The sequence below is a fragment of the Simochromis diagramma genome, unplaced genomic scaffold (genome assembly GCF_900408965.1).
Source record: "Simochromis diagramma unplaced genomic scaffold, fSimDia1.1 OVJJ01000822.1, whole genome shotgun sequence".
Lineage (NCBI taxonomy): Eukaryota > Metazoa > Chordata > Actinopteri > Cichliformes > Cichlidae > Simochromis > Simochromis diagramma.
The window spans coordinates 74518-97500 of NW_024387520.1; the positions used below are offsets into that span (position 1 = coordinate 74518).

The following is a 22983-nucleotide window of genomic DNA, read 5'->3' on the forward strand; positions in this document are numbered from 1 at the left end:
GCATTGTTACCACAACATATATCAGTGACACTGGCGATATTTTAATACATATTTTCATTTAACTTTTATTTGTTTTATGTATTTTGCTGTACTGCTTATTATTTCCTGCTTGTCGCTAAGGCGCCACGTACGGCCGGGATATTTTAGAGCCTACATTAGGAGCATAAAAGGTAACGAATTACTGATATTTTGACATGCGCAGTTCGGCCTGGAGACAACGAGGATTGCTGCCTTCACAGACAATTTTAAATATGACCAGCGTCTTGAAATCACACGTTGAACTGCTGGAACAGAGGAGTACCGGTAAGCTTTTCTCTCAGTTTTTTTACTTAGCGTGAGCTAAAAAAAAATAAAATAAGCACTGATATTTGTTTAAACACCCAACGAACTGCTGTTTAATCATACACGACTCCAAGTATCGCCAAAATTATTTTACTTCCAATAATCACCGGTCCTTTAAAAAAATGAAAGGGGGTAGTTACACGTTTTCCCTCGTATTTCGTCATGTCCCTGTTTTACATCTGATAACATGCAAAAATGTCACGTTCTACCGCGGATGAGGACATTTACGACTTTTCGCGGGTATGTGAACGCGGCATCCGAGGCGCAGGAGAAAGTTTTAACTGTCAACAAACTGCGTTCTCGCTCAGGTTCCTGTTTGCTTAGGTAAACTCGTCTATCTGCAAATTAGTCCTCTCGGAGAGTGAGAGGACATGAAAATATGTAAAAGTCCTGCGGTGTAGATAAAACTGAGCTCAGGCATGGAGAACCGGGCTGTGTCGGTGCTGGAAAAACCCGCGGCGGTGCTCACGGTTGTGGACGTGTATGAGATAGCGGCGGTGCTAGGGCAGGAGTTTGAGCGGATGATAGACAAGTTTGGCTGCGACGCTCTCGTCGCATTGGTGCCCCGAGTGGTTCGGGTCCTGGAACTACTGGAAGCGCTGGTGAGCCGCGGAGCCACTGGGCAGGAGGCCGAGGACCTGCGGAGGGAGCTTGACAGACTGCGGCAGGAGCGGAGCGACAGACACGAGCAGGAGAGGAAGCACCAGAAGGTCAGTGTCAACCTACCTGCAGACACGTGTTTCTACTTCAACCTGTGTGTGTACCTGTTTATGAGGCCTTGTGTCAGGTGAGCAAAAAGGATATCAGCACATTTCACATTTTATAATTCAGCTTTTAGTGTGGAAAAACAGAATAAAGTGGAGAAAATACAGCTAAAAATATTTGTGGATGCCTATTGAAGCTATCATTTGTGTATTTTCCTTCAGTCATAGGTTATTGTAGTTAACTAAAACTAGATGTGGAAAAATATTGTAATTTCTAAAATAAAAACTAGAAATACAAAAAAGGGGAAAACTAACTGGAACGATTTTGTGAACTTGGAAAACTAAACTAAAATAAGCATAGAGATTAAATATTATTACAGCTTGCCAGATGAGGCTTTGATTTAAGTGTCTGGACTGTGAGTCAGCTGCTTTTAAACACTTACATGTACTGATTTTTCCTAAATATAGTCTCTGGCACATGCTCTGCACACAATAAAAATGTAAAAAGATCAAAACAAATACTGAAACTAATAAAAACTAAACTAAAGCTAAATATTTTCAAACAATACTAACTAAACTGATACAAGAAAATCATCTCTGGAAACTAATGAAAAAATAAAACTATAATAACTATATTCAGGTAGTGGCATTTAATGAGTTGCTTTGAGCACTGTTTGTATTATTTAACATTAGATTGCTGCAGTAGGATGACCATTTCACATCCATTACATAACCGCTTTATAGCACACTGTCTAATGAATCAAACAACCTCCTATCATGTATAATAACAAGACCGGACCTTTAAGACACATGTTGTGTATGCTTGAGTATTTTAAGTACAGATTTTGGGAGCAATAAACCAGATGTGCGGCTGTCCTTATCCAGCACAATATTTCATTTATTTTAGCTGTGGATTAGAGCCATTAGCTGCACAGTTTACACAAATAACTCTCAGATTTACAAGAAATCAGCCCATCTGAGATAATAATTTGTTTTCATGAAAGAAGCGGTGGCAGAGACGCAATTTTTTTTTTTTATAGGGTTGAGAAAATTACTTACATTTTCAGTGACAAGAAAATTTATTTTGTTGCCTTCAGTGTTGCTGCAGGCCAAAGAGGTTTTGTTTTCGTTCTCTCACTTCTATCATTTCCTGATGCAGGTGTAACCAGTACTGAAATACATAATAATTTTTTAAGCAACTCTCCAATGATCAAAAAGCAAATCTGGAAGCACTGCTGAAATGGAGTCCCACGATGCAACCATCAGAGTGTGTGTGTGTGTGTGTGTGTAAAACCTGAGTTTTTAAAATGATGAATTCATTTTTTAAGGGGAAAAAAGTTTTCCAAACTTACCTGGCCCTGTGTGTTAAAGTAAAAACTCTCTCTCCACAACCCCGTAATTAACTATCATTAACCACATTTTTTGTGGTTACTGATAGTTAAAGCTGAGTTCTGTTTCCAGCCACACCCAGGACTGATTACTGTTAGACCTGTTGAATCAGGAAATCACAGTCTGTCTGACAAAGTGAAGAAGCAACACGTCATGCCACGATTCAACGAAACAGCTGAGAAAAAAAGTTACTGACGTCTGTCATTCTGTAAAGGGCTACAAATCCATTTCTAAGGCTTTGGACTCCAGTAAAACACAATGAGAGACATTATACAGAAAATAGAGAAGACTTGGAACAGTGCTGAACCTTTGCAGAAGTGACCAGCCTGCCAAAATGACTCCAAGAGTGCGTCAACGACTCATCCAGGAGGTCACAAAAGAACTCAGAACAACATCTACAGAACTCCAGGTCTCACTTACCTCAGTTAAGATCAGAGTTCATGATTCCAGTAAGAAAGAGACTGGGCAAAAATGGCATCCATGGGAGAGCTCTAAGGCGAAAACCACTCCTGTGCATAAAGAAAACAAAGTCTTGACTCACATTTCCAAAAAATAAATAAATATATATATAAAATTCTGTGGATTGACGAGACAAAAGCTGAACCTTTTGAAAGGTTTGCGTCCCATTACATCCTATGTTAGACTTACACAGCATTTTAATCAGAAATGGTGGTGGTAGTGTGACGGTCTGGGGCTGCTTTGATGCTTCAGGACGACTTGCCTTAATTAATGGATCCATGAATTCTGCTCTCTACCAGAAAATCGCAATGAAGATGTTATCTTCATGTAATGTTAAAACTGCTCGATCTAAAACATGGAAAAATAGTACACACACATCTGACCCTGTAACCTTATTTTATGGTCACGTGGCCGCTAGAGTCTATCCCCTCTTTGAACAAGTGGCGTGAAACAGCATGGACAGGTGGCCAGTGCCTCTCAGAGCTAACACAAGCACACACTCTAATTTTCACACTGTTTTTTCTCAGCTTCTAGCACTGGATGCACAAAAGCTGAGTTTTCTTGTAATTAGTTACCAGTTCTTGGTCATTTCTATTCAGTCTCAGGATATTTACGGAGAATCAGGACTAAAAAGCTTTTTCTTATTTCTACATTTAGATGCAAATTAGACTTTATTTTGATTCACTGCTTGTGTGGAGCACAGAGTGTGATAGGTTTGATCCATCCTCATAAAGTAAGGGATGATCTCTTTTGATAAAAGAAAAAAAATCTAATATGCCCCTTGCTTCCTTTTTTCCATTTATAGTATTAATGGGTCCAGTACTCCATTTGAAGTTTCCTCATTTTTGTGCTCAGGAGTTGGAGTTGCTGGAGGATGTGTGGAGAGGAGAAGTCCAGGACCTGCTTTCTCAAATCACTCAGCTTCAGGCGGAGAACAAGAGGCTGCTGGTGAGCCTCTCACTTAAAGAGACACCGGTCACAGAGGAAGACCTGCAGAAACATGAAGGTGAGTTGATTACCAAAAAGCTCTCGGCCAGGGTTTAATACACAAACCTTGAATAAGAAAACAGTTGGTGTGTTACATCTTAGTGGAAAACTCAAGGGATGTATGCTCGTAGTCATGGTCAAGATGGCCTGCTATAGTTCAAATCAAGCATCAAAATAGAGAAGAAAAGTGATCTAAGTGACTCTGAACATGGCATGGTTGTCGCTGCTAGATGGATTGTGTCAGTATTTCACAAACTGCTGATCTGCTGTGATTTTTTTTCTTCAGGCAACCATTTCTAGGGTTTACAGAGAATTGTTCAAACAGAGAAAATATACAGTGAGCGGGGGGTGAAAATGTTTTGTTGATAACAGAGGTCTGAAGCAAAAAACCACACTGCTTCAGGCTGTGAAAAAGGCAGCAGTAACTCAAATAACCACGAGTTACAACAAAGGTGTGCAGAAGACCATCTCTGAATGCACAACATGAGGAACCTGAAGCAGAAGACCACACTGGGTGCCACTCCTGTCAGCTAAGATTAGAAAACTGCTTCACAGGCTCCTCAAAACTGGACAACAGACGATTAGAAAAACGTTTCCTGCTTCCTTAAACCCCACAGTCTACCCGAGTGCTCTTGCTGACCGTATCCATCTCTTTATGGACAGGTCTTAAAACTCAGATCATCTCAACCAGGTTTCTTGAAGGTGACAGTGAGATCACTGTACTCAAATGACCTCTACAGTCACCCCATCTCAGTCAAACAGAGCACCTTTGGATGTGGTGGAATTGGAGAGTCACATCATTGATGTGCAGCTGACAAATTTGCAGCAACTGTGTGATGCTGTCATGTCAATATGATCAATTCAATTCAATTTTATTAATACAGCGCCAAATCACAACAACAGTTGCTTCAAAGGCGCTTGATATTGTAAGGTAAACCCTACAATAATGCATACAGAGAAAAACCCAACGATCATATGACCCCTGTGAGCAAACACTTTGGCGACAGTGGGAATGGAAACCTCCCTTTTAACAGGAAGAAACCTCCGGCAGAACCAGCTCCAGGGAGGGGCGGCCATCTGCCGCAACCAGTTGGGGTGAGACAAGGAAGACAGGATAAAAGACATGCTGTGGAAGAGAGACAGAGATTAATTACAAGTATGATTCAGTGCAGTGAGGTCTATTACAACAAAAATCTGTGAGTGGTTAGCATTGTTCCTTACAACAAGAAGATCCTGGGTTCGAATCCAGCATCTGACCTTTTCCTCCCTGTGTCTTTGTTGGTTCTTTCTGGGTACTCTGGTTTCCTCCCACAATCCATAGACATGCAGTTAGTGGGCTTATGTTAAATAAGGATTCCACATTGTCCATAGGTGTGAATGTGAGTGCGAATGGTTGTCTGTCTCTATGTCTTAGTCCTGCGACAGGCTGGCAACGTGTCCAGGGTGTATCCCGCCTTTCGCCCTATGGTAGCTAGGATAGGCTCCAGCCCCGAAACCCCCCTTGTGACCCTGATTTGGATAAGTGGAAGAAATGTACAAAAAACTAACATCCAACATGAGAAAATCCACTGTGCAAACTGGTTGAAACTAAACTGAACTGAAAATAAAAACTCAAATGTTATTACAAAAAAAAATGCAAGACTGTAATAATTCTGCTCTGACTCTTAATTCGATCAGTCTTGGCTGAAAATCTGAAATGTGTTTCATACTCATAACAGTCTGCTGTATGTTACACACAGCCACCCTGTGCATGAGGCTGTGCAGAGAGAAAGCCGGGAGCTTGTGAAGAAGTCTATTTTTGAATCCGACTAAAATATTGCTCTGTGTGGAAGTGCTTTTATACTTACTGTCAGGGCTGCAGCACATGCACTGGTTATAAGCACACAAACAACAGGATATTACATGACGTGACTCCTCTGGCCACTGACACCTTATCTGTCTCAAACATATACATCCATGGTGCTTTATTTTCTTGAATCTCAAAGCCTAAAAATAACCAGGCTTTGAACATTTGTGAACTTTGCTATGTTTTGGGAAAATAACCTATCATATTTTACTTTAAATTGAAAAGTTAAATATTTTTATAAATTTTTTGGACTCTTTTATTTTGTGTATTAATACACCAAATTAAGAAGGTGTACACCATGTCATTTAATATTTTTAGGCGTTTGCTGTTTAAAACAAATGACTGTGACCCTGGTGTTTAACTGGAGGATTTACAGTACACAGTGCATCCGTACTGAAAAATATTCCTGTGGATTCGTAACTCTTTAAATGTGATTGTAGTTCTGTTCAGTTTCATGCTGGTAAAAGTTTTTAGTGCAAAATCTGCCCATGTGCAGAATTTCACTCTGTTTTGATTTTTTTAAAAACCTATTTTACTGTGCTTATTTGAATGCTTATGTAACCCTTCTGTGAGCATTAATTTATTTATTTGGATTACAGCAGGAATGTCAGAGAAAGAAAAACAAGTGATGAAGAGACTTCAAGACTTGGTGGATAAACAGAGAGACGACATCCGGGCTAAAGATCATGAGCTGACGCTAAAAAATGAGGATATCGAGGCGGTGAGGATTCATAATACCTGCATCTAAGAATATATGTACTATAAAACAAAAAACAACAACTTTGTTTTACTAGAATTCATGGAGCAAATTCTCTGAACTTCAGCTCCAGCTGCAGCAGCATCGGCTGATAAGGATGAACCAGGAGCTTCTTCACAGGATAGGACTGATGGAGGCCCAGGGCAAGACCCTGATTCAGCAGAGGGCTGAGCTGGAAGCTGCAGCCCAGGCACAACACCAGGAAGTGGGGGCTCTGCGGCTGCAGGTCACCAGGCTGAAAAAGGAGCTGCGGGAGCTGGAGCAAGAGATAGAAGTCGCTCAGATAGAAGAGTTGCCTCTGTCAAATTCTGAGATTTCTTCACCTGCATCCCCACTGATGACTGTAAGAAAAAATACCTGATATTTAGCAGATGTTCAAACTATTTGTGGGTGGGTTTTTTGTTTTGTTTTTTGTTTTTTGCCTAAGTGGCTTTTATGTGTCACAAATCTAGTCTGCAGCAGCAGCAGCTCACCTTTCTAGCTCCTTCAAACCAAATTCAGTGTGGGTGGAGTGTGGGGGAGATCCAGACTTTCTGGAAAACTGTTTCGAGTGCGACAAGAGTCTTTCCTTTCTCCGAAAGTCAGCAAACAGAGAGGATAACAAAGAAGACGGAGATGAAGAGGAGAACTCAACAACATTGTTGCTGGTAATGTCCACGTACACTTTACTATTTAGCCAGTGCTGCTGTGTTGTGTTATAGCAGAGCTGCTATAAGACTGTTTACACTAAATAGTCATTATCACCTTGTCATAGTGAGGCACAGCAGTCAGCTGGTACCATCTTTAATCTCACTACTCACAGATGTATCTGGTTTAATCTAATTTAACTTCAGGTCAGTGGTTCTCAAACTGTGGGGTGGGCCCATTGCTGGGGCACAGAGCCACTGCAGGTGGGACATGAAGGACCAGGGTTAAGTCATAGGGTGAAACTAGGAGACTAGATTTTTGGGACTCCAGTGAACCACAGATCCATGGAACCATGATCTGTTCCCTCTATACGTGCTGGCCTCCAGCTCACACTGAAGTGGTTCGAAGCTGAGTGTGAGGCAGCGAGAGTGAGAGCAGTGGGTCAGGGATGAGATGCTGCCCCTAGTGGTGGAGTTAAAGTATCTCGGGGTCTTGTTCATGAGTGAGGGGAGAGTGGAGATCGTCAGACAGATTGGTGCTTCGAGTGTGTTTGGGTGAAAAGATCAAAAAGCTGTTGATTTGATCTACGTCCCCACCCTCACCTGTGGTCACACAGCTTTGGGTAGTGATCAAAAGAATGAGATGGTGGATATAAGCAGTGGAAATGAGTTTCCTCAGAAGGGTGGCTGGCCTTTATCAAAGGAAGCCAGCTGAGGTGGTTCAGTATCCAACTGGGATCAATTGTGGGCGAGGTGTTCCAGGCATGTCCTACTGGGAGGAGGCCTCGAGGTAGACCCAGGACAGGCTGGAGAGATTACTTCCCTCAACTGGTTTGGAAATACCTTGGTATCCCCTGGATGAGCTGGAGGAGATGACTGGGAAGAGGGAGGTCTGGACGTCCCTGCATAGGCAGATGTCTTCACAACCCGACCCCAGATAAGCAGCCGATATTGATGGATCTGTAGTTTGTTGATGCTACCGTGGGATAATGAGGTGTGCGTAGCCATGACAGGATACTGGTATTGCCACAGTTTTCAGGGCGGAGCAAGGTAAAAATAGTTTGTCCACACTTTATTACTAGCTACGCCTCATTGGTGCTGAAAATGATCAAGCACTGGATGTTTAAATATGCCTGAAGTGATGCACAGCTGGGAGAAGATTGTTTCACCATTTAGCTAATCTGCCATAACACCATGACACTCACTGGACTGATGTTGTTGTTAATGCTCATATCACAATGCCAGAGACATTAGACAGGTCAGCGGAGGCAGATTCAGACGAACTTTGTCATGTAGTGTTTCCTTAAGGCGATGAACATCTGTCAGACATGACCTTTTTTTGTTAAATGCACAAGAACGGCGACTCATTGTTAAAACTTTGTTTGCTCCTTTTTCTGTTGTACATTGCTGGAGAAAACCAGTTTCACTTCAACATTATAACCAACCTCTTTCATTTTATAGTATCTGTTTTTAAGCTGTGCAGCAGAAAGAATGAATATTTGTTTTGAATGCAGAATGGATCGACGGATGAAGAGCCAGAGGAGGAGGACTCAGACAAGCCTCGCTTCACCCTGCAGGAGCTGCGGGACGTCCTGCAGGAGAAGAATGAACTCAAAGCTCAGGTGTTCCTGCTGCAGGAGGAGCTGGCATACTATAAAAGGTACGACTTCCTTCACAGGCATAAAATTTGACTCGGCGCGGATACAAAAGCTGACATTGACCTCCTCCTTATCCTTCAGTGATGAGCTGAACACTGAGGAGAACACCGGCTCCATTGTCTCCTCTCCGTCTCCTCCTCCGAGCTTACCTGTGGCTGATCAACGTGAATCAGGAATAAGACGCTTGTGAGCGATGAGTTTGTTTGTGATGGTTTTCTTACTCCTGTTATTTGAAATATCAGTACTCTGCTCCTGTGTAGGATAACATGGCCTAATAATGAATGACTCAGTAATACTGATCTCACATAGTCTTTACATATGATGTGTTTTCTCTCTTTTCCTGTCTTGACAGGATCTTCACAGCTATTATGCCAATGGTGGCTGCCGGTTTGATCACAGACGATCCAACGTTGTTGCCAATCAGAAGACTTTCCTTCGTATGACTTTTTTTTTTTTTTAAACCACACCATCTCAGCACGAGTTTTCTGACCGACACGCTTGGCTTTAATGGCTCCGATCCTTAATTATTAAAAACTAAACCCATCTTGTGTTTTTACATTTAAAAATGTGGCGATTTAAGGAATTGATGTTTATTTTTATGATACTTCTTGTTTTTATTTTTGCTACTTTGAGCTTTACATAAACTTCAGCAGTTAAAATGTGAGGCAAATGGCCATACCTGGACCTTCTCAGGTGTTTTTATGACCTGTCACAGTCATATTTTATGTCTTTGGAAAATCACCACCTGTAAGTGCTTTGCTTTATGCAGATATACTGAGGGAGACTTTTGATGCTGCACATGTCAGACTCTTTATATTAGCATTTAAGCTTCTTATTGCATGGCTCCAAATACATATACACATATACAGAGTATTTGTTGAGCCTATAAACTGAATGTCTTGTTTGGTTCATGTTGAGATGCATCTGATGGCAAAGTAAGCACATGATCATGAAAGTTGAAGTGCCTTTATTCTATGAGCTCATCATGAAGAGAGTGCGCTTCTGCTAATCACTACAGCCTGGCACCAAACATCGTGGTGTACACTGGCAAGTCTTAATCTCCAGGAGAAGTATATCCATCACTAATGAATACTCTATAAATACTATCATAACTACTGGTATGTGCCAGGATGCACAGGGGAAATAATGTTTGTTTGAAATAAAGTAATAAAGTTTTATTTTTAAACTTTTGAATTTTTTTGGTGTCACAATGAAGCACAGTCGATATTTTGCTCTTTTTAAAAAAATATCTTCATTAATTTTGCAAAATTAGCAAGCAGAAAGAAAGCAAAACTGAAAAGGGAATAACTAGGGAAAAAAGCTCCTGTTGTTATGCATAGAATACCATCTGACCATTAAAAACATATCCAGACACATTAATGCTGAATTAATGATTCACAGAGCAGTGGAAGTGCATTTTATGGGTATTACAAACCCTCATTTGTGGACAAAAACATAAACAATCACACAGTATTATGACCCTTTTTTGGTATGCAAACATAACAGTCAATAATTAAAATATATTTTATTAAATGTAAAAATGACAAAAAATAAAAAATAATCATAAACTATTTTGCTTCTTTTATGTAACTATGTATAACTATTACAACTGTTAAGCACTGTCCTTACTTCTGTATCATAAAAATACTAAAAGGGCCATTGCTCTCAAATCAACCAAGCCTTCTGCTCAGCCATCTTTAATTTGCATAAACATTTCATGGTCCAAAATTTGAACATTTGTAATGACAGCTGAGATATCTTAGCTTCATATATCAGATAATTAATATAGCAGACCTTCTTTTCCACACATTGAAATCTGAAATTATGTCTGGACATAATTATTTCAACAACTATTAAAGTTAAAAACCTGAAAATTCTACTGGTTTTTCTTCTCATAAAAACGAGCCAGAATTATCCATACATCAAAATTTTTCAATTTACTTGGTAGTTAAAATGTAAATTAAAAAAAGGTCAGTAATCCTGCAAAGTCCCATAATTGAGCACACATAAATAAAACTTCAAATTGCTAAAGATTTCTGAAAGACATACAGTTGAATTACACAATACCATGATATTTTTATTCAATTTATATGCTAGATTAAGCTACCCCACAAAAAGTACACAAAGATCGGAGATGTACAGTTTCTGAATTCCTGAAACAACTATTTTCCCAGATATGACTCACTGGAGCACAGATGTGGGTTAAATTTTATCCGGAACGGCCTTAATGTACAAAAACTTGTACTGAACAACAGTATAAAATGTAAGAAAATTTTTTTTGTTTATTTTGTGTCATTTTCGGAAAAGTCATCAAATTTCAATCTTAAAGATGACATTTAGGATATTTTTCTCCCAAACCTTTTGTTTTACTGTAGTTAGTCAGCTAACCAGAGCCACTAAAACAAAATACATGAAATCACGTGTTTTCTCAACTGATTTGATTGAGAGAAGTTCAGAGAGGCTATATGAAGAGTGATCTCTCACTCACAAACTGCATTATTTTCCTTACAAACCGACGATCTATGATCTGGCGGATAGCCAGAGCCGAGTGAGCACTCTTGACTTGTACACGATCTTTGTACTCACCTGTCGCTAGGATACTTTGCCCTCCTCTGCTGTCCGACGAGTCACGCCATTGGTGCGTGAGTGATGGGGGAAGTGCTGCTTCTCTAAAGTTAGCCACCTTCGCTCCGTACGAGCCGAAGTCGAGAAAGAGGGAGAAAGAGTGGGGTTTAAGGACTTATGAGTGGCATTCGGGGGGAAAAAGTCGAGTTTATTTCGGCCGTCCCGCTGAGTCATGGAGTTTGGTGAGGAATCGTCACCAGCTCGGGCTTTCGAGAAGGACGCTTTCGAGCTCACTGTGGAAGATGTGTATGATATATCGTACGTAATCGGAAGAGATCTGTTAAAAATCAGCAGCACTGGCGAAGAAGTGTCAGACCTACAGTTTAGGATAGTCCGTGTGTTGGAAATGTTTGAGACTTTGGTCAACAAGTACAACTTGTCTCTGGAGGAGCTGAAAATGGAGCGGGACAACCTCAAGAGCGAACTGGATAGGATCATCAAGGAGGGCTCCTCCAGGCCTGGCGCGGTGAGTTTGACGCTCTATAGTTCAGGCTCTTGTCAGATAGAAGTAGACCTTTAAATATGGCTTTTTGTTCCTTTAATCACAGCAGACTTCGGGACCGAACCAGCTGGTGGTGGACCTGACAGACCCCAACAGACCCCGATTCACTATGCAGGAGCTGAAGGAGGTGCTGCAAGAGAGGAACCAGCTGAAGGCTCAGCTCATGGTGGCCCAGGAGGAGCTTCAGCTGTACAAGAGGTAACCGGTGTGAAATGTAAAGTTCACTCTGGCTTCTAAGAGTACATAAAATAATGATAAATCTTTATTTATATCAGAAACGTGTAGCTAATGCACCAGCTCAGTGTCAATACACCTGAAGACTGTGCGCTTGTAAGAGGATTTATTGATGGGCTGCTGTATAATGCTATGTCAGACTGGCTTGAATCTCATATCAGTTTCAACTAGAATTACACTGAGTCCATGGGGAAATGCATACAATGATCAGCCACTCTATTAGGTACAACTTGCTAGTGTGCTAGTAGTAGGTTGGACCACCTTTTGCCTTCAAACCTTTAATTCTTTGTGGCACAGATTCAGCAAGGAGTTGGAAACATTCCTCAGATTTTGATGTTGACATGACAGCATCACACCATTGCTGCAGACTTGTGGGCTGTTAGAGGCTGTTAGATTTGGTGACTGTGGTTGCCATTTGAGCTGAACTCACTATCATGTTCAGGACACCAGTTTGAGATGCTCTGAGCTTTGTGACACGGCCTGTTATGGAAGCGGCCATCTGAGGATGCGTACACAGTAGTTCTAAAGATCAGGTAGATGGTTTCTACGATGCTCATTTGGTACAAAGAAGCCCAAAGTGTGTCAAGAAAATATCCTCCGCATCAGTATACCATGACCACCACCACATACCTGAACCATTCAAACAAGGCAGAATTGAGCTGTGTTTTCATCTTGTTTTATGGCAAATTCTGACCCTGCCATTGCAGTAGAACTCGAGATTCCTCAGACCAGGCACCATTTTTCTAATTTTCTGTTGTCTAATTTTGGTGAGACCGTGTGAATTTGAGCCTCAGTTTCTGATCTGAGCTGGTCTTTATAAGGCTAGCCTCTGTAAACCATAGAGATGGTCACGTGGGAAAATCCCAGCAGATCAGCAGTTTATGACATACTCAGACTAGCATGTCTAGTTTGACCCCCATGCTACTTTCAAAGTCACTTAAACCACCTTTCATCTCTGTTCTGATGTTTGGTTTAAAGTTCAGCACCTCCTCTTGACCAGGTCTACGTGCATGAATCTATTGTGCTGCTGCCATGTGATTGGCTGATTAGATATTTTTGTTAAAAAGCAGTTGAAGAGGTGTACCTAATAAAGTGCCAATGAGTGAATGTGACTATGTAATTATAACTTTGAGCGCACAAATATAAGAACCACAATTAGCCAATGAACGCAAAAAGATATATGCATATTATAGAAGCCTCACATTTCATTGTCAATCACATCATGTTTTTTTTATTTGTTGTCATTTTAAAGCAACAAGATCGATCATGTCTCATAAAATGAAATGTTAGCCTGTCTTATAAAATACTCTTAGTGATCATAAATATCCCTGTTCTTCTGCAGTGGGATCCTGCCACAGGCTGAACCAGCCATGGTGGAGGTGTCTCCATCTCCACCATGGCAGGTGGAGACACCAGCAGCTACAGAGCACAGAGCAGCCATGATAAACGACACGAAAGAAGAGAAGACGACCATAGGCAAACTGTGAGTAACAAGCTGGCTCGGTTTACCAACAAAAGTATTTACAGATGACTAAAAATAATATATAGAAAGCGGAAAAAAGGAAGTAAAAGTAGGTCTTGTTTTAAGCCGTGCACCTCAAATGGAAAGGATTCAGAAGAATTCTGAGCAGCAACCACATGATGCTGTAATAAGCTAGCAGGGAGATTGTTCTCACAGCCCGTCTCCTGTCTCCTAATGATATACTTGTGACTGGGTGAATTCATGCTGACGCTCAGGATGTTTGTCTGAGCAGTGAACGAGACGCAGAGAGAGAGTACGCCTCTGCCAAAATGCTTCCGTCAGTAATCACAGCCTCCCGTGATGCAGCGTTGTTTGCGTGCTCCATGTTCACCAGCGCTCCTTCAGCTAACTCTGACCTTTCTGTTTGTAGGTTTTCATTCAGGCGAAAATGAGAAGAAAAGCTTTCACGGTGAACTGACCATGTAGGAGACAAGCAGGATTTGTCGGCACAATTAAACTCCTTTTGTACTTTTTTAAGAAGTATTTGTCAGTTTTAATAAGCATTATATTTTGTACTAATTTTTAACCTAAGATGTTTTTAGAGTAGACATCTTTTAATTCTGTAAAAATAAGATATGGAAAGGAAACTGGAAAGTATTATTTAACAAGTGATGATCATGTTAGATGTTCAAGTTTATAATTATTTATAAACTTGAACATCAGCTTTTTTTTTGCTTTTTTTTTTTTAATGAGCCACGATAAGGTCTTTATGTAGGCACATTCCCATCACTCATCTCTATGTTGTTAATGAAGGTAAAATACCCAATCAAAATCTAATAATAAATTTGATTGTACTTGTGTTTTGTCTCAAGTTGAATATTTAAAAAGCTTTTGTTTTATCATATTTTAGCCAGATGCCAAAAATATTGCTAATACACAAATTACAGCATAAATTTACAGGCTTTAATCAGCAGATTACAAGGCTTTGTTCTTGCTGAAGTCCTCTCGTTGACTTCTGTTTTGTGTGAAGAAGGGTATGCGGGACAAAAAGGTAACCCACTCTCATATTTCACTGAACTGTCTTTAGCTTTGTTGACAGTTCAGTTCATGCATTGATGGAAAAACCTGGTCACTCAGTATATTTAGATTAGTCACCAACCACCACATCGTAACACTGCTCCCACAGGCTCGTACTGTAGGCTTGACTGCTACATCACATCATCCCCTCTCTTCTTATCCTAAGATGCCCATCACTCTGGAACGGAGTAAATCTGCACCCTTTGAACCACATGACCTTTTTCATTGCTGCAGGGTCCCATTTTCTTGCTCTCTAACAAATGAACCCTTTTTCCACCCCCCCCCAAATTAGCCTCACTGATAAATGGCTTTAACACTACACACTTGTTTAACCCAATCTCAAGTGCTAGCTGCATGTGTGGAAATATTCCTACTTTCACTCTTAAAGCCTCATCAGGTAAGTTTTAAAGAAATTTTGTAGCAAATTTTGCTTTTATCTCCTAACTGCACTAAAGAATTTGTGGACATATAACATGGAGGGACCATGCAACATAGTATTTAGAGTTCAGTATCTGCTGGGGACCATTGCTGGATACAAGCCCCTCTACATGGGCTTTTATTTCTTTGTGCCCTCCTCTCCTACGTCCTCCTGCCTCTGACCTGGACATCAATTTCAGTACGCTATGTTGACGGATGTTTCAATTGCTAAAATAAATGTAGGAATTAGGCGATTAAAAAGGAGGGAAGAGGCACAGATGTAGTGTTTATTATACAGGTATTAGGTGAAATATAGACAGTTATTTGTATTCATGTTGTTTTAAGTTATTAAAGATGACAGAGTAATTACACTTTTAGCCTTTTACTATTTAAGATTTTAATAAAAATGCATCACACTGCATCATGTTGTGAGTTTAATTATGAGGTGACAGTAGCGCAGGAGGTGGAACAGGTCACCAATGGCGCTTCAGACTGCATGGCTAGAGACTGGACTCAGCGGAGTTGTGTTCATTGTATGAATGAAGCAAGAATGACATGTGTTGCATATGGGAACCAGCCCATAATTAAGTGGCTCTAAATGTTAAATATCATCACTGTGATCACAGTAGTGGCTGGGCTATAACAGAACAATTCATAATGTACTGTCACTTTGCAATTTCAACAGAAGGTCTCACGGAGAAGAAACACTGCTGTAGTAAGTGAAAGAAATCTGCCAACATGACTCTTTGGGCTTAAATTGAAAGAAGTAAATGTGTAAAAAAAATAAATAAATAAATGAATAAAAAACAAACAAACTATAATTTAATTACTTTGGTGTGCTGTGAATGGCCCAGGCTGTAAAACCTGTGAAAATATAGTTAAAAAAAAAAAACAAAAAAAAAACAAAAAAAAAAAAAAAAACACACAAACAAAATTCACAATGTTTGAAAAAGCCATCCCATGGGTCACATTGGAGTCTTCGCCAGGCCAATTCAGGCTCCTGGCCTAATGTTTGAAACCCCCGATGCACGATATGGTCTTGTCCCACCTGGAGGATAGTAGATGTGTCCCTTATTTAATCATCGAATGCACCACCAATCATGTCACGGCAGGAATGAAGACCGCTTTATTCCTCAATTTACAGCACATGTAATAATTTACAAAAGCTAGAATGACAATTACTAAAGGAAACCCCGTTCACAGTGCAAACCTGCTTCTCAAAGAAAATGACTGCTACATTTCATAGAGATATAAAATCCTGATAAAATTTTGCAAAAAATATACACTTCACCAGCTGAAGTTTTAGCATCTATACAAAATAAAACATTTCAAGTATCACATCTTTTTCCATAAAGAAACTGGACAGCAGACGGGACAAATTCATATATTAACGAGAAAAAAAAAAAAAAAAAAAAAAAAAAAGTCAAGGTCTCAGTGTTTGAGCCATGGGTGAGCAAGGATTGAGGCTTTACTCCGATCGCCATAATCGTAAAGCAGCTCCTCGCCTGCATTGATGTCTCTGGAGGCGACCAAGATCAGGTGAGGCGTTCCATCGATGGGGTGAAGCCTCGTCTGGCAGTTTCCAGTTTTACAGTGGTTGATCAGCCTACCGAACCGACTCGTTTCCTTTGTGGCATCAACACTGTGATACACAGATACAGACATGACTGTCACAACACAAGACAGGTGTCCATACTAAAATCACAGCTATTAAACTTTTGTTTTTAATTCTAGGCGATGTCTTAATAAATGTCAGCTAGAATAAAGTTTTATAACAGTGCTTTTTGTATTAAAGAATTACTCATCCTAAAGAACAGACATGTTTTTATGATTCTTATAAAAAAAAAAAAAAAAAAAAGTCATAGGGTGAATATATACAGGTCTATGGTGAGACGCCAACACTGAATAAACTGATGATTAAAGATTAATCTCACATACTTTGAAGGTTTGTGTGCACGGGTGTGAGACCTCTTGCAGAGCGATGCCATTTGGACTTACCAGTAAGTTTTGGATTGATACTGGAAGTAGTACATGTAACAGCCTGTTTGAGGATCCTCAGCGTACTGGGCCTCTCTGATTTTAGCTTCAGCCAGGTCCAGCAGGTCTCCGTGATACTCCACGACAAAATCTCCCCTTTTGAAACCACTCACAGCGAATACCCCTCTCCCCTTGCAGTCTATGTTTTTGACCTGTTCACAATGGAAATGTACACTGGATTAGCAAATGTTGCTTAACCAGCATTCAGGGATCATGTCTGCATGCAGAGTTTTGTAGTGGCACAAATGTAAACATTACCTCCATTCCTTCTTCAGTGTCATTCTTTATCAGGTCATCGAGGTGCTTGTGTTGTTCACTCTGTTAACAGTGATTAGATCATTTAGTTTTTTTAAAAGAGAACATCAAGACAACTTTATATACATTTTGTTTTAATAGTTCCCCCCCCCTCCCTTAAGAATTGCTCGACAGCCACTCCACAGAGACCATTTCCAATGAGGCTTCAGTGATTTTAAGGGACACACACACACACACACACACACACACACACACACACACACACACACACACACACTGTGTTATTTAACTGTTTCTTTGCCAACTGTGTAGACACAACTCATGGTTCATCCCTCGAGTTGGGTGCCTCTTCTATGCTTTAATGAGTCATAGGTCAGCATTTAGTGGCTTTCTCAAAAACAAAAAAAAAAAAAAAAACCCAGAAAGTATGAAGTCCTTTCAGAAATCTGGAAAAGTATTAATCAATACAGACCTTTAACTCTGCATTTGTTTTTCTGTTACTGCGCCTGATGGGAAAGTAGTCCGTGACCTTTCTGTTTTGAAGAGCTTTACTCTCCATCCTGAAAACAAGAGACATCAGAGTAATAAGTCATTATGATTGTGCAAGTGAGTGTGAAAGAGTCCGTGCCCCCCCGTGTTTTTAATGAGACTGGCACGTTGGCGACATGTACTCACTTTTTTGCTCCCAGCTTGTGTCCATTTCTGCCCCGAGACTTGGATTTTGGGACACTGCCATCTGTTGCAGACCTGACGTCAGTATGCGAGGTGGAGCTTGGTTGCTCAGAGGCCTTTTCTCTTGTTTCATCACTATGACAAGCCATTTCAGCCTTCTGGACTTTGGATACCTCAGCTTTCATTTTATTGGGTGAGCCTTAAACGCAGAAGAAACAAAAACACCACAAATATTTAAGAAGAACAGATCAGTGAGCGCTACTACTACTACTAGTAGCCTGGAAAGTTGTGTAGCTCACATGAATGCTGATAAAACAGCAACTAAAAGGACAACAGTGAAATAACAGAGTAAGTGCTTAATTTAAGAATTTATACCTTTTTTCAGTCTTGGCATATCTGGTTTAGTTGAATCCGAATCATTTCCTTCCTGAATGAGCGTGCTTGAGCTGTCACTCAGAGGGGACCTGGGCTTGCTTGGAGTCCGTAGACTTGGGAGAACTGTCTGCACGTTACCTTTACAACCCTACAAAAATCATTATAAACATGGGTCATAAAAAGAAAGCTGTATGAGAGTGATCTGATGCAATAAACAAAGTGTAGCATTTCATCACTGTTCAGAAACTTGTCTAAATCTAGAGACATGTTGCACACTTAGCACTGTGCTTTCCAGCACCTTTGAGAACAGAAAACAGATTTTATCCATCGCTTTAATCCAGCCGAGTCCAAAAAACAAAAAACAAACCATGAACAAATTGCAAAAACTGCACGGCTTGGTCTGGCAACTCTAACAAAGACTCTGTCCATAATCAGCTGTTTCTCACTCATTCAATACTTTATAACATATATAAAAGGGAACACTAAACTGAGATTTTCTGACAGGACTTGCAGGAAAATTTGCTCACAATTTAACCGATTCAAATATCCAGTTTATATCAAGTACAGGAATGTGGATGCAGCAATCTAAAGTAAATTAGGAGCATACATTCCTGACCCATACAGTGCGCAAACTGTAAAAAAGATGAGGCATTAATATTTTTCTGCCATTTGCAAGCCACAGGCCTAAATTTCAAATTGCTCAAATTAAATGTTCAAGTTTTTCTCCCTCTCTACTTGTGTCAAGCAAAGTTTCTCTCACAAGAATTCACTAACATGGTCAGTGAATCCTTGTACTACTGTTGGTCATTCACTCAGCCACAGAGAAGGAGTAAGTTATAACATACAAATAGCTGAACTGAAACCAGGTGTCCACTGTGGCCGGACTCTGAGTAAGGACATGAAGGACCTAGAGGGAATGTCATACTTATTTTACATCCACTAGCTAGATAAAGCCCACTTTGATTAGATATTTTGTAACTATCAACCCAGTTACTTTGGTGTAGCATGAATACTCAGAAGGGAGGTGTTTATCAGTAAAGCTAAAGCTGTAAAACCTATAACATTAAAGTTAAAAGTCCAAAATGTAGGTCTTCTTTCAACCTGTCCAGTTGGGCCGTACTGGAATACCTGCCGGGCAGCTTCTGGTCTCCGGGCCCTTATTTTTGAAACCCCTAGTTCACAACATGAAGCGGAGGATTTACCCCTTGCAAGAGTAACACTAATTGGTTTACCAGAAAATGTGAGCTTCCTGGTTTGGAGATGCATAAGCTGAGGAGAGCCTTGTTACCTTGTTATTTGCTGGCTTGTTTTCCTTTGTCTCCGTCAGTGAGGTTACTGTATCTTCAGCAGGGTTCTCTGGCTTTTTGTCGACTCTCAGCACATTTTTCTTCCCTGCATAAACATAGACATGAATAAATTTGAGCTCTTCTATCTAACAATTCATTGACATATACGACAAAAAGCCACTACCGCTGAGTTTTATTTGTAAACAGCCACGTGTATTTTAACAAACCTAGTCCCTTTTTTTGCGCTAACTAGCATTTAGCAGTCAGCTACTACACAAACAGAAACACGTCTCAGTTACCTTTTGCCATGTCAGTACACAAATAAAAATCCACAGAGGACGTGGGAGCTGTTAAATGCAGTCCTGTGTCTTCTGGTTCCTTACTGTACTCAGTTCACTGCAACGACAAATATCAGACCGCATCACTCCGGAGAGAGCGTGGAGGATTTAAAAATACTACTCCGCTTCTCATTGGCTCTTAAGTACAGACGGGAGGGGCTTGGGTTTGAAAACAGCTCTCTGATTGGCCCCAGCTGACGGCTCTGCGTGTTATCGGTCTCTTTGCAAAAGTTTTTCTCAGTGGCATTAAATAACAGTTAATGATAATTATTTTAATAGCAACACAAAACAATCTGTTTTGCCTGTTTACCTGTAAAGAGCTTATAAATCCAAAAAGTAATATTAACGGAATATAACATCGCAAAGATAAGAATAAAAGACAATAACTTACAGCTAGAGATCATGATTTTTACTTAGATATGGCTAGAATTGAGCACAGACCCACATTTGCTTTTTAAATAAAACTTTCCAAATAAAACATCCTATTAATGTAGAGAAAGAGATTTTTACTGACATCTAGTGGCAAAAGGATGTAAGAGGTACTGTTAAAAATTATGCAGACGTACTGGTCTGAGTATTGTAAAAAAAAAAAAACTGCTGATCCGCTGGGATTTTCCCACACAACCATCTTTAGTGTTTTCAGATAATGGTCTGAATGAGTAAAGATATCCAGTGAGCAGCAGTTCTCTGGGTTAAAATGCCTTCTTGATTATAGAAGTCAGAGGAGGCCAGACTGCTTTGAGCTGATAGGAAGGTAACAGTAACTCCAATAACCACTTGTTATGGTATTTCCTTGGCATACTTTATGCCCCTTGGTGCCAACTGAATATTGTTGCTGAGCATCCCTTTATGACCACAGAGCACCCATTTTCTGATGGATAACACACGATGTCATAAAGCCAAAAGCATCTTAAACTGCTTGAGTACTCAAATTGCCTCCACAGTCACCAGATCTCAATTCAATAGAGCCCCTTTTGGATGTGATTGAACAGGACATTTATATCATGGATATTCAGCCTACAAATCTGTGCAATGCTATTATGCCGGTATGGACCAAAGAGGAATGTTTCTGACACCATCTTGAATCTATGTGAAAAGAATTTAGGTAGCTCTGGAGGCAAAAGGGATCTAACTGGGTAGCAGCAAGGTACTTAAAGTGTCCAGCAACTGTAATTCATTTCAATGCAATTTTTCAGCATCCTATAATCAGTATAAATAGAAGCAAACGTTTTTTATGTTCATTTGCAATAGGTCCACTTATATATTACTGTGTCCTGGTGACACCTTTAGGTTTCAACGTGAAGACATCCACAGATCAACTCGTCTCTTTTTAAGCTTTTTCTTGTGAAATTCAAATATGCTGAATGCTCCATGGCTTCCAAAATTTTTGCCATCCTACTTCAATCTAAAGGTAAACGAAGCAGACCCCCCTATTTAACTCAAGTTTAGACTCACACGAATAAACAACCAATCACACATAACTTTATTTTAACCCTTATATGACACACTGATACTGTGCCTGTCTGAAGCTAAACAAATTAAATCTTGTTATTAGAGCTGACAGCACTTCTTCAGACTGAGGCTTTACAGACACAACGTGCAGGATCATTCAAGTATCTCTGACCTCACCGACCACACACACACACACACACACACACACACACACACACACCAATCATACAGTGTCATTTCCGGGCTTGGAGTCTGCAGCCAGCGCTTCTTTCAACAGTCTCTTTCTCTCCAGGTTCTCGTTGGCCTTCCTCCTCTTTTCTTGCTTCCTGAGCACAGACTCCTTCTTCTTCATCACAACTTCACTGAGCTCTCCTTTGTATGCAACGTCGAGTTTCTCCCTCATAATCTCTCGGGCACGTTTTCGATTTATGTCCACAGATCTGGTCTGGTGGCACTGGAGAGGAGATTAAAAGACAACAAACAATATCAAAGGTATTCCAGATGTACTGGACACCATTACACGATTAACTATTGGTGAACAAAAAGCACCTTCACCACGATCCCAGTGGGGATGTGCTTTAGCACCACGCAGTTGCTGGTTTTGTTGGTCGCCTGTCCTCCGGGTCCAGATCCTCTCACAAACTGCTCTTCGAGCTCATCCTCGACCAGGACAGGAAGGTCTATCAGGTCCTTTTTACCGGCTGCCAACACACACCTGAGTCCAGTGGGAGGGGGTCTAAGCAGCAGAGAGCCTATCCATGTGAGCCGCATGCGCACAAAGCTGGTGATCGGTACAAACACGGACATCACATCACAACACACCAGACCCTAACAGAGAGACAGTTTTCATTTCTCTAATCCAGAAAAAAACAACAGGTGTCACAGGCTCACTCTTTCAGAGTCACGCTGAGCCTTTGTTTATGTTCCGGTTTGTCTTCTTTACTTCCGTCGTTGTGTTTTTCTTCGCGGACTGAATAGTGGGTATGCTGACTCTACAGCGCCACCACGTATCACTTAGCCACACTGGTGTACTTGAATAAGCGATTACTCTATTTTTCTAATTATTATCATTATTACTTTTCAACTTTAAGCTGTGATAGTGTTGATGGAGAAGTTTAGAGAAGGTCAGAAGGAGTTGGACCATGTCTCTATGGATATAGAGAAGGCACATGAAAAGGCGCCAGGAGAGAAACTGGTACTGTCATGAGTGGGAGACAAGTGTGTGAGGGTGGTGCAGGACAAGGGTGATCGGATGTCCCACTTTACGCAGGACTGGACAGCATTTTTATCCTTTGTCCTCCTGTCCCACGTTCTGATTGGTTCTGCAGGGCATACACTTTTCTAAAATCTGACTTTTACTTCAATGTATAAAAAGGTTAGGGCTTTTGTTTTATTTTGTTTTCTATATTCCAAAGAAGGTTAGATTTATCATGCCTTACTCCTCACCAAAAAGTCACAAACTTTGCTGATTTGATTGAATATG

General features: G+C 40.5%; 4 protein-coding genes across 9 annotated transcripts; 2 read left to right on the forward strand and 2 right to left on the reverse strand.

Annotated features, from left to right (window-relative positions):
- Positions 1-301: 301 nt before the first annotated feature.
- Positions 302-9957, forward strand: LOC120726291 (RILP-like protein 1). 4 transcript variants are annotated; one of them, XM_040019756.1, is made up of 8 exons: positions 302-1052; positions 3750-3900; positions 6330-6448; positions 6522-6827; positions 6937-7131; positions 8625-8770; positions 8850-8954; positions 9121-9957. In XM_040019756.1, the coding sequence occupies exons 1-8, from the start codon at positions 762-764 to the stop codon at positions 9209-9211; spliced, it is 1404 nt and encodes a 467-aa protein (XP_039875690.1). In that variant the 5' UTR covers positions 302-761; the 3' UTR covers positions 9212-9957. The 4 variants fall into 4 exon arrangements, with proteins under 4 accessions (XP_039875690.1, XP_039875693.1, XP_039875689.1 ...); XM_040019759.1 differs by having other exon boundaries at positions 306-1052; positions 6552-6827; XM_040019755.1 differs by having other exon boundaries at positions 308-1052; positions 6327-6448.
- A 1411-nt stretch (positions 9958-11368) lies between these two features.
- On the forward strand, positions 11369-14451 carry rilpl2 (Rab interacting lysosomal protein-like 2). 2 transcript variants are annotated; one of them, XM_040019762.1, is made up of 4 exons: positions 11369-11859; positions 11942-12093; positions 13472-13612; positions 14022-14451. In XM_040019762.1, the coding sequence occupies exons 1-4, from the start codon at positions 11566-11568 to the stop codon at positions 14041-14043; spliced, it is 609 nt and encodes a 202-aa protein (XP_039875696.1). In that variant the 5' UTR covers positions 11369-11565; the 3' UTR covers positions 14044-14451. The 2 variants fall into 2 exon arrangements, with proteins under 2 accessions (XP_039875696.1, XP_039875697.1); XM_040019763.1 differs by having other exon boundaries at positions 11945-12093.
- Positions 14452-16188: 1737 nt separating this feature from the next.
- Positions 16189-20145, reverse strand: kmt5ab (lysine methyltransferase 5Ab). The gene is made up of 8 exons (XM_040019760.1): positions 20010-20145; positions 19713-19816; positions 18425-18572; positions 18053-18248; positions 17850-17937; positions 17381-17440; positions 17084-17274; positions 16189-16727 (listed from the first exon to the last, which is right to left on the reverse strand). The coding sequence occupies exons 1-8, from the start codon at positions 20017-20019 to the stop codon at positions 16517-16519; spliced, it is 1008 nt and encodes a 335-aa protein (XP_039875694.1). The 5' UTR covers positions 20020-20145; the 3' UTR covers positions 16189-16516.
- On the reverse strand, positions 17637-22465 carry mtrfr (mitochondrial translation release factor in rescue). 2 transcript variants are annotated; one of them, XM_040019765.1, is made up of 3 exons: positions 22050-22465; positions 21682-21954; positions 17637-17653 (listed from the first exon to the last, which is right to left on the reverse strand). In XM_040019765.1, exons 1-2 carry the CDS (start codon positions 22305-22307, stop codon positions 21724-21726), a joined length of 489 nt encoding a protein of 162 aa, XP_039875699.1. In that variant the 5' UTR covers positions 22308-22465; the 3' UTR covers positions 17637-17653; positions 21682-21723. The 2 variants fall into 2 exon arrangements, with proteins under 2 accessions (XP_039875699.1, XP_039875698.1); XM_040019764.1 differs by lacking the exon at positions 17637-17653 and having other exon boundaries at positions 20006-21954; positions 22050-22464.
- Between the last annotated feature and the right edge of the window lie 518 nt (positions 22466-22983).

Coding starts and splice junctions, on each gene's coding strand:
- rilpl2 (XM_040019762.1), top strand. CDS start 11,566: ATGGAGTTTGGTGAGGAATCGTCACCAGCTCGGGCTTTCGAGAAGGAC. Junction 11,860..11,941: donor GCTCCTCCAGGCCTGGCGCG/GTGAGTTTGACG, acceptor CTTTAATCACAG/CAGACTTCGGGACCGAACCA. Junction 13,613..14,021: donor AAGACGACCATAGGCAAACT/GTGAGTAACAAG, acceptor TTCTGTTTGTAG/GTTTTCATTCAGGCGAAAAT.
- kmt5ab (XM_040019760.1), bottom strand. Junction 18,249..18,424: donor TATGCCAAGACTGAAAAAAG/GTATAAATTCTT, acceptor TCTGCGTTTAAG/GCTCACCCAATAAAATGAAA. Junction 17,938..18,052: donor CACAAGCTGGGAGCAAAAAA/GTGAGTACATGT, acceptor TCTTGTTTTCAG/GATGGAGAGTAAAGCTCTTC.
- mtrfr (XM_040019765.1), bottom strand. CDS start 22,307: ATGTCCGTGTTTGTACCGATCACCAGCTTTGTGCGCATGCGGCTCACA. Junction 21,955..22,049: donor CCACTGGGATCGTGGTGAAG/GTGCTTTTTGTT, acceptor TCTCCTCTCCAG/TGCCACCAGACCAGATCTGT.
- LOC120726291 (XM_040019755.1), top strand. CDS start 762: ATGGAGAACCGGGCTGTGTCGGTGCTGGAAAAACCCGCGGCGGTGCTC. Junction 1,053..3,749: donor AGGAGAGGAAGCACCAGAAG/GTCAGTGTCAAC, acceptor TTTTGTGCTCAG/GAGTTGGAGTTGCTGGAGGA. Junction 8,771..8,849: donor GAGCTGGCATACTATAAAAG/GTACGACTTCCT, acceptor CTTATCCTTCAG/TGATGAGCTGAACACTGAGG.